General features: G+C 47.0%; 1 protein-coding gene across 3 annotated transcripts in view; it reads left to right on the forward strand.

Annotated features, from left to right (window-relative positions):
* klhdc3 (kelch domain containing 3) overlaps positions 1 to 10,000 on the forward strand; it is a 56,412-nt gene that overhangs the window by 22,556 nt on the left and 23,856 nt on the right. For 2 of the 3 annotated variants that reach the window (XM_061961035.1, XM_061961046.1), the window contains exon 8: positions 4,740 to 4,848. In XM_061961035.1, coding sequence (XP_061817019.1) covers positions 4,740 to 4,848 — 109 coding nt within the window. Of the gene's footprint in view, positions 1 to 4,739; positions 4,859 to 10,000 lie in introns of all 3 variants that reach the window. The other variant, XR_009815296.1, reaches the window with a different exon arrangement.

The raw sequence follows: 10,000 nt of genomic DNA on the forward strand, positions 1-10,000 counted from the left end.
ATATATTTAAATATATTGTTGTGCTCGTGGCGTGAAAGCAAGACAACTTTAAGTATAGTTGACACACAAAAACGTGTGCGTCGTTTATTCTTCCAAGCACAAGCAAGAATGAATGATATCACAACAAAAACTAAAATCTCGCGGGAACAACAAACCCCCACCTTTGCGAGAATCTACTGACAGCCACTTAAAGGGGCCGCGCCGAATTACTCGCTCTTAACTGCACACAAAGAACAACATTGTCATATGCACAATAGAACAGTACAGTGAATGATGACAAACTCAAATAACAGGTGTGGTGAATTATGTCCTTAAATCAACCGCTACACACGTCCCCCCAGAATTCGCCACCACAAAGAAAACAAACCGTCAATGGACAGGGGCACGGACGGGCCGACCAGACCGGGTGCGCCGGACCGGTACCAACGCCGGGGAGTCAGCAGGGGGGACCGGAAGGGCACCTGCACTGTCCAAGGTCCCGGGGGCCTGCGTAGAAGGATGCATAACATTATCATGGGGCCTAGGTAGAGCGGGCGGACGACCCCGGCGCGGGGGTACGGCCGTGGTAACCGGCTGACTAAGATCCAAGTGGGCCGCTTTCAGCCGGTCCACCGTGATCTTTTCAGACCGACCCCCGATGTCCAACAGAAAACGCTTGTCACCGCTCTCTAGGACGCGAAATGGCCCATCGTAAGGAGGCTGAAGGGGGCCGCGGTGGGCGTCGTGTCGGACAAAAACAAACGCTGCTCCCTTTAAGGAAGCGGGAACATGAGGCGGCGTAAGGCCGTGTTGAGAAGTGGGGATGGGGGCAAAACTCTTGGCGGCATCGAGGAGAGCAGCTCGCTGCTTACCGGCGGACCAAGGTGTCGTCGTGCTAGGAATAAAGTCGCCTGGCACACGCAGGGGCTGGCCATACACCAACTCTGCCGAGGAAGATTGCAAGTCTTCCTTGGGGGCAGTCCGAAGCCCCAGCATCACCCAAGGGAGCTTGTCTACCCAAGCGCTGTCCTTCAGGGATGCCCTAAGTGCTGCCTTCATGGACCTGTGAAATCGCTCACACATACCATTGGCCTGCGGGTGATACGCCGTCGTGTGGTGGAGTTTCACACCCAAGCTCTCGGCCACAGCGGCCCAGAGCTCAGAAGTGAACTGAGAGCCACGGTCGGATGATAGGTCCGATGGGGTACCGAAACGGGCAACCCACGTACCAATGAACGCGCGCGCCACCTCCGCGGAGGTGGCGGACGCCAGAGGTACTGCCTCCGGCCAGCGGGTGGTCCTGTCGACCATCGTGAGGAGGTATGTGCAGCCGCGTGAGGATGGGAGAGGTCCGACCAGGTCCACATTGACATGGTCAAAACGGCGCTCCGGAACCGTAAACGGTGCCAGTGGGGCCCGCGTGTGGCAGTGCACTTTTGAGCGCTGGCATGCCACACATGTGGAAGCCCAGTCCCTAACGTCTTTTTTCAGTCCACGCCAGACAAATTTTGCAGCAACCAGCCGCTGGGAAGGTTTCCTCCCAGGGTGGGAAAGGCCGTGGATGGAGTCGAACACGCGCCGAATGGCGGGCACGAGGGGCCGTGGCCGACCAGTAGCGACGTCACAAAGGAGTGTAATCCCGGTGTCCTCAAATGGGACCTCAGACAACCGAAGCCCTGTGGCTGCAGCCTTCAGAGCTTGGATGTCTGGGTCGTCGGCCTGGTCAACTACCATTTGTGCAAAATCGAGTCCCACATGGACAGCGCTCGCGACGGCTCGGGAAAGGCAATCAGCCACGACATTGCTCTTACCAGCAAGGTGCTGGATGTCCGTCGTGAACTCTGAGACGTAGGAGAGGTGCCTCTGTTGCCGAGCTGACCACGGTTCAGCCGTCTTGGCCATCGCGAAAGTGAGGGGTTTGTGGTCCACAAAAGCCGTGAAAGGCCGGCCTTCAAGCAATGAACGGAAATGGCGTATGGCCAGATAGAGGCCAAGGAGCTCACGGTCAAATGTGCTATATTTCCGCTCGCAGGGACGCAACTGCCTGCTAAAGAAAGCCAAAGGCTGCCAAGTGCCACCCGCCCACTGCTCATGCACTGCACCTACAGCATAGTCTGACGCGTCCGTGGTGATTGCAATAGGAGCATCAGGTAATGGGTGTGCCAGCAGGGTAGCGTTAGCGAGAGCAGACTTGACCCCCAAAAAAGCAGTGTGCCGTGCGTCAGACCAGTCCACCATGTGCTTGGGAGCAGCTCCTTTAAGAGCATCATACAGCGGCCGCATGAGGTCAGCTGCTCGGGGAATGAAACGATGGTAAAAATTTACCATGCCAAGGAACTCCTGAAGAGCCTTAACCGTGAGTGGGCGGGGGAAGTTTGCGATGGCAGCAACCTTCACTGGGAGGGGAACTGCCCCGCACTCAGTGACACGATGTCCGAGGAAGTCGATTACAGACAACCCGAACTGGCACTTAGCTGGGTTAACAATGAGCCCGTGTTGGCTAAGGCGCTGAAAAAGGGACCTGAGGTGGGTCACATGCTCGGCCTGAGAGGTGCTTGCGACCAGGATATCATCCAAATAGACAAATAGAAACGGCAAGTCACGTAAAACAGAGTCCATTAACCGCTGGAAAGTCTGTGCGGCACTCTTAAGGCCAAAAGGCATACGTAAAAATTCAAACAGTCCAAATGGGGTGATGACCGCTGTCTTCGGGATATCAGAGGGGTGGACCGGCACCTGATGATAGCCCCGGATGAGATCTACCTTAGAAAACACAGATTTTCCAGCGAGGTTGGCGGAAAAATCTTGTATGTGGGGGACCGGATAACGGTCCTGGGTAGTCGCCTCGTTGAGTCTGCGGTAATCACCGCATGGCCGCCAACCACCCCCGGGCTTCTCCACCATGTGGAGGGGCGACGACCACGGGCTGTCTGAGCGGCGAATGATCCCGAGGCGTTCCATGGTCTCGAATTCAGCTCTAGCGATGGAGAGCTTAGCAGGGTCCAAGCGCCGGGCTCGTGCATGCACAGGGGGGCCCGCGGTGGCAATGTGGTGTTCCACACCATGCTTGGCGGTAGATGATGAGAACGTGGGCTGCGCCAGGGTGGGGAACTCGGCGAGGAGGCGCAGAAAAACGTCTGCGATGGGTAGCATGCTGGAAAGCCTGATGGAGTCTGTCGCGCTGAGACTGCACTTGTACGAGCAGAACGTAATCGCATCCACCAAACGCCTGTTTTTAACATCCACAAGGAGGCCGAAAGCACAGAGAAAATCTGCACCGATGAGCGGCACCGTCACTTTAGCAGTCACAAAGTCCCAACTGAAACGCTGTCCACCAAAACACAGTTCCACATACCGTATTCCGTAAGTGCGGATAGGGCTGCCATTGGCCGCTTCCATGGGGGGGGCCATGCGACTCAGACAGCATGTCCAACCTTGATGCTGGTAGGACGCTCCTCTGCGCGCCGGTGTCACACAGGAACCGTCGCCCAGAGAGGGAGTACTGGATGAAGAGCAGCCTGCCCGCACTGCCGACGCTCATGGCCACTGCTGAACGCCGGCCCCGGCGTTTCCCGGCGGCGGTCCACGAAAACTGCACGGGGGACGGCACCGCCTAGCTTTGGTCCCAAACTTTGCGTGGAAAAAACATAGTCCAGAATCCGGTTGCCGCCTGGGGGGCGCAGCAGCAGCAGCGAGAGTGGTAGAATCTGCCATGGGTCTTTCTGTCTCAGCCGGAAGGAAAGCAGCCACAAAGCTAGGTTGGGAAGCTAAAAAGAACTTATCAGCTTCAGCAGCTAGTTCGCGGCAGTCCAAAATGGCGGTGTTGGCTAAAGAAGCCCGCACCTGAGAAGGCAGGAGCCTCAGGAAAAACTGCACGAAGAGGAATCCTGGTCTGTGCTCACCTAAGAGACCCAGCATTTTGTCCATTAGTTCAGAGGGCTTGTAATCGCCAAGCCCCAGCAACGAAAAAAGGCGGCTAGCTCGCTCCGCGTCAGAAAGTTGAAATGTCTGTAAGAGGTGAGCCTTCAACGTGAGGTACTTGTTCCTCTCCGGTGGGTGCGTGAGGATGCCAACCACTCTGTCCGCCGTCGCGCTCCCAAGGGAGGACACGACATAATAAAACTTAGTGTCGTCCTCGGTGATACCACGCAGGGCGAACTGTGCCTCGGCCTGGGCAAACCATGTGGTCGCGGAAGTTTCCCAGAACTCGGGCAGCTTAAGAGAAACCGCATTCGCCGTCATGGTCGCTAATATTCACCGAATCCGTTCAGTGAAGCGTCGGGGTCACCAGTGTTGTGCTCGTGGCGCGAAAGCAAGACAATTTTAAGTATTTAAGTATAGTTGACACACAAAAACGTGTGCGTCGTTTATTCTTCCAAGCACAAGCAAGAATGAATGATATCACAACAAAAACTCAAATCTCGCGGGAACAACAAACCCCCACCTTTGCGAGAATCTACTGACGGCCACTTAAAGGGGCCGCGCCGAATTACTCGCTCTTAACTGCACACAAAGAACAACATTGTCATATGCACAATAGAACAGTACAGTGAATGATGACAAACTCAAATAACAGGTGTGGTGAATTATGTCCTTAAATCAACCGCTACAATATGCAGCTATATGGATAAAGATGCGTGTGTGTGCGTGTGCGTGCGTGCGTGTATGAATGTATTAATAAATATGTATATGTACTAATGGATATTTTCCAAAATTATTTCAGGTAGTTATAACATTTGTCATGTATTTATACTGTACAGAAGCCTTTTCTTGGAAGAAAGTGGAACCCAACGGGAAAGGCCCATGTCCTCGAAGAAGACAATGCTGCTGCATGGTTGGAGATCGAATCATCCTCTTTGGAGGAACCAGGTGACGCAAAGTACCTATTCTAAATAGTTAATTATTTGGACAATGACAAAGTTATGGTATTCATTTATTTCAAACACGCATGCAGTTACAATGTAGTATATCACATTTTCAGTTTCTCTTTACAGCTTGTCTGAAAATAAGTAGAAAAAAGCAGATTTTATTTAAATCCTACCGCTTTTCGTTTCATAGTAATTTCTAGGACATTTGTTTGTACTCAATCTGCAACACAAACAGTGAATAAATAAATGAGTAAATAAGTTTAAAAAAAAGAGATAAAAAAAAAAAGATAATCATAAGTGAATAGCTAAATTGCGATTCACTTAATGAGATAAGTTTATCTCATTGTTAAATAAGGTTCTAGATGTCCATCAGGGTTCTTCTTCCTTGTACTTTATGAACACTTTGAGTTTGAACAGTTTTTTAAACTACGTTGTATTACAGGGATCCCAGACATCCGCTATTTAGCGGAACTCCGCTATTCTCTTTGCCACAGTGGTGCACCGTGGTTAGCTGGCTGCTTATATATGGAAGTAATATTGTAGCAAAATTATTTGCAAACGTGTATCTCAATCTCAATCCAATTTGCATGCATGTGTACTAATTTGTGTGTCTGTATATAAATCTGAGTGTGTGTATTCAGATCTGTGTATGTGTGTTTTAGATCTGCGCAAGTGTGTTTTAAGTTATCTGTCTGTCCCTAATCAGAAATAACCCTCGATAAGCTGTTTACATACACATATATATACACATGCATATATATATATATATATATATATATATAAATATATATATATATATATATATGTGTGTGTGTGTGTGTATATATATATATATATGTGTATATATATGTGTATGTATATATATGTGTATATATATATAAATGTATATATGTATGTGTATGTATGTATATATATATATATATATGTGTATATATGTATATATACATTAGAGATGCGCGGATAGGCAATTATTTCATCCGCAACCGCATCAGAAAGTCGTCAACCATCCGCAATCCACCCGATCTAACATTTGATCAGAACCGCATCCGCCCGCACCCGCCCGTTGTTATATATCTAATATAGACGATGCAAGGCATTAGTGAGGTTATAAAGCTTTTGCCTGTTAAAGAAAGGAGACTGATCCAATGCAGCATTCGCGTGCCACGCTGTCACGACCCAGACGCACACCAGTGCGCAATCATATGGGAGCCGCGCTGAGCGCACCTCCAAGCGCGTCTCGCTGCCGGCGACGGCCGGGTATATGGGCCCGACGCTCCAGCGCCATCCATTTTCAGGGCTAGTTGATTCGGCAGGTGGGTTGTTACACACTCCTTAGCGGGTTCCAACTTCCATGGCCACCGTCCTAGCTGCTGTCTATATCAACCAGGGTGAGCCCCACCCCTTTCGTGAGCGCACTGCGCGCGGAGTGACCCCTGTTACGCGCCCCCGGCAACAGGGGTGGCGGGCAGGTAAGCTGCGCGGGCGGAGCGCGCGGAGTGACCCCTGTTACGAGCCCCCGGCCACGGGGGTGGCGGGCAGGTAAGCTGCGGTGGTGACCCTGGACGTGCGTCGGGCCCTTCTCGCGGATCGCCTCAGCTACGGCTCCCGGTGGGGCCCTCTCGGGGGAAGGGGCCTCGGTCCCGGACCCCGGCGAGGCGTCGGGGGCCTTCTCCGCTCCGTAAAAGTGTCCATCTCTTTTTTTTTTCTTCTGTTGTGGCATATGCTGCAGGTGCCTGCTCGTTTTTCGTATGTGGGTAACAACATTTAACTATGTATATATATTTCCGAATTGGTTTAACTGCCACCCGCCTGAATCCATTTAAAATCTAATTTTTTTAAATTTCAATCGCCCGACCCGACCCGACCCGCTGATAAAATCTAATTTTTTTAAATTCCATCCGCCCGATTCGCGGATAATCCGCGGACTCCGCGGTTGTGCCCGCAAACCGCGCATCTCTAATATACATGTGTGTATATATTTTTATATATTTATATGTGTACAGTATATATATATAGTATGTATATATGTGTATATATGTATATATGTATACATATATGTATGTATGTATACATATATGTATGTGTGTGTACATATGTGTGTGTATACATATGTGTGTGTATACATATATGTATGTATACATATATGTATGTGTGTGTATACATTAGGGGTGTAACGGTACGTGTTTTGTATTGAACCATTTCGATACGGGGCTTTTGGTTCGGTTCGCAGGTGTACCGAACGAGTACACATGCTAGCAGCGACCGGGCTACGACAACATGTAAAAGCCAGAGCTGGAAGACCCTCCTGCCTCGTTAAGATCTCCCGTTTGGGAACACTTTGGCTGCGTGATACAACAATGGAGGACGGAGGTTTGCCGACATTGTTCAGCAGCTGCTTCTGACAACACATCAAACATGTGTTGCACCTTTCCTGCTTCCGGCTCCCAGACCGTAGTCGAGGAGCGCAGGGGAGACACTCCTCCAGGGTCGATGTATTCTCGGGGGCAATTCACTCTACCCGGCAGTGGGTCTCCACAGCTATGGACTCCAGGGTAAATGACGAGTCTGGCGATTAGTTGCAAATCGTGGCTTTATTGAGGTCTTGCACATAGCCAATCCAACAAAACACTAGTCACTCCCCGCACTCAAGCTACCGCTCCCTTACCTCGCTCGCCCACACACTCACCTCACATGCTGTCACATTTTAAAGGGCCACACACACACATACGCTACTCTCATAACACATGCTAACCCATTTGAAGCGTTACCACCGCATTCAAGCAGCCTCTCCTCGGCGAGTCAGGCAGGGCTAAAGCAATAACAAATGTTTTTATAGCAGCAGTTATAAGTCCATATTGCATTACAAACTATATTTTGACCCACTTCTATGGTGGAAGAACAATGAGCCCATATATCCTCTTACTGCCAAGTTAGCCAGGCTGGACGGAGAAAAGAAAAGTTTATCTGAGGCTGAGTTGACTTGAAAGAAGAAAAGTTGTCATTTTATTTAATCTGAGCAACAACTTGAGGCAGTTTAATATTGATTAACGTGGACCCCGACTTAAACAAGTTGAAAAACTTATTGGGGTGTTACCATTTAGTGGTCAATTGTACGGAATATGTACTGTACTGTGCAATCTACTAATAAAAGTCTCAATCAATCAATAAAAAAAGCACTTTATATGTAGAAAGGTTTTGTTAAGAAACCATTCTGAGCCTTATCTTATTTAGGTTCTATTTTATATATGTTGACCACATTAACCCTGGCAATGGACCCTGTGTGTATATGTATGTTATGCCATTGTTTACAAATTTGGTAAATAAAAAACCAAAAAATGTAAATTTTGTTGTTTTCTTACTGTACCGAAAATGAACCGAACCGTGACCTCTAAACCGAGGTACGTACCAAACCGAAATTTTTGTGTACTGTTACACCCCTAATATATATATATAAACCCAAAACCAGTGAAGTTGGCACGTGGTGTAATTCGTAAATAAAAACAGAATACAATGATTTGCAAATCCTTTTCAACTTAATTCAATTGAATACACTGCAAAGACAAGATATTTAATGTTCGAACTGAGGAACAATTTTTTTTTTTTGCAAATAATCATTACCTTAGAATTTAATGGCAGCAACACATCGCAAAAAAATTGGCACAGGGGCATTTTTACCACTGTGTTACATTGCCTTTCCTTTTAACAACACTCTGTAAACGTTTGGGAACTGAGGAGACCAATTTTTTAAGCTTTTCAGGTGAAATTATTTCCCATTCTTGCTTGATGTACATCTTAAGTTGTTCAACAATCCGGAGTCTCCGTTGTGGTATTTTAGGCTTCATATTGCGCCACACATTTTCAATGGGAGACAGGTCTGGACTACAGGCAGGCCAATCTTTAACTATATGGATAACGTTTATCAATAGCCTTTTTATTAGATATTACAAATTATATGATGGGGTCACTTTCACACCCCAACACTGTAATAATAAAACATAATGAATAATCACGATTAATAATTGTGTTTTCAATATTGATAAAAATAATCTTAATTATTATTTTGTCTATAATCGTGCAGCCCCCTGTTAGACTAGATCTCATATATGAACACTAATTGTATCTATATGGACACAAAGTGCAGTTACGTCTCACGGCCATCAGGTGCCATATTGCACAATTCTTAAATTAGTTTTAATTGTTTATTTCTTATGTCCATAAGGTGCCACCTTACACAGTTTTCACATTTAGTTTTTATCTGTTTATTATTTATTTTCTGCCATATTACTTTGTTATAATGCTTGTGTTTTCATGTGCACATTGAATTTCTATGAAACAAGTGTTTTTATCTACAATAATGTTTCTTCTACAGAGGAAATCATTTAAAATGTTTCTTTTTAATAAAACCTGGTTAAAAGATTTCTGTATAAGTACTTTTGGAAAATTTTTGAGCACATTTAAAAATACTGCGATAATAATGATAACCGCGATAAGAAATGTTCATACCCTGACATCTCTAAGCAGGGGGTGGGGCCGGGGAAATCACCCAAAAACACTAAGTTCTTCACCATGAAAAAAAAAAACAGTTTTACTGAATATCACTGGTGTAGCAACTGGTCGTTGTTCCCCACCCGTAAACTGGCGGTCTGGCTCCTGTAGAGGGTAGTCTGATGATTTAATTGGTGGTCATAAGGCAGTACTGATAACTGGTACCTGCTAAGGTGCCACTGTGCTTGGGATAGACCAGTAGCCAGTGGAGTAATGAGGTAGCTAACGGCATTAAAATGTCCCAGCATAGCCGGGACCTGGGCTATTGTTATCAACAAGGCTGAGTTATCAGCCGAAACCCCACTGGGAAACCTGATAGGGAAGATCGGAAGACTGTGGATAAGAGTTCTCTCAGCCCCACGTCTACATGCCTATGTGTCCATCAGACCTGATTTCACATAACCATGTCCATCTATTTCTTTGTAATCTGTATCGCAAGGTAATTATAGTACAAATTGTATTTAAATGGTTAACATACATTTCGACATTTTTTAAATCATTCAAGAAGTGGCATATTTTTTGGATTAGTTAATAATAATGTTGCATCATATTGTTTGAAAGGCATGTTTATTTATACAGCACAATTCGTATGCAAGGCAATTTAAATT

The sequence above is a fragment of the Nerophis lumbriciformis genome, linkage group LG02 (genome assembly GCF_033978685.3).
Source record: "Nerophis lumbriciformis linkage group LG02, RoL_Nlum_v2.1, whole genome shotgun sequence".
Lineage (NCBI taxonomy): Eukaryota > Metazoa > Chordata > Actinopteri > Syngnathiformes > Syngnathidae > Nerophis > Nerophis lumbriciformis.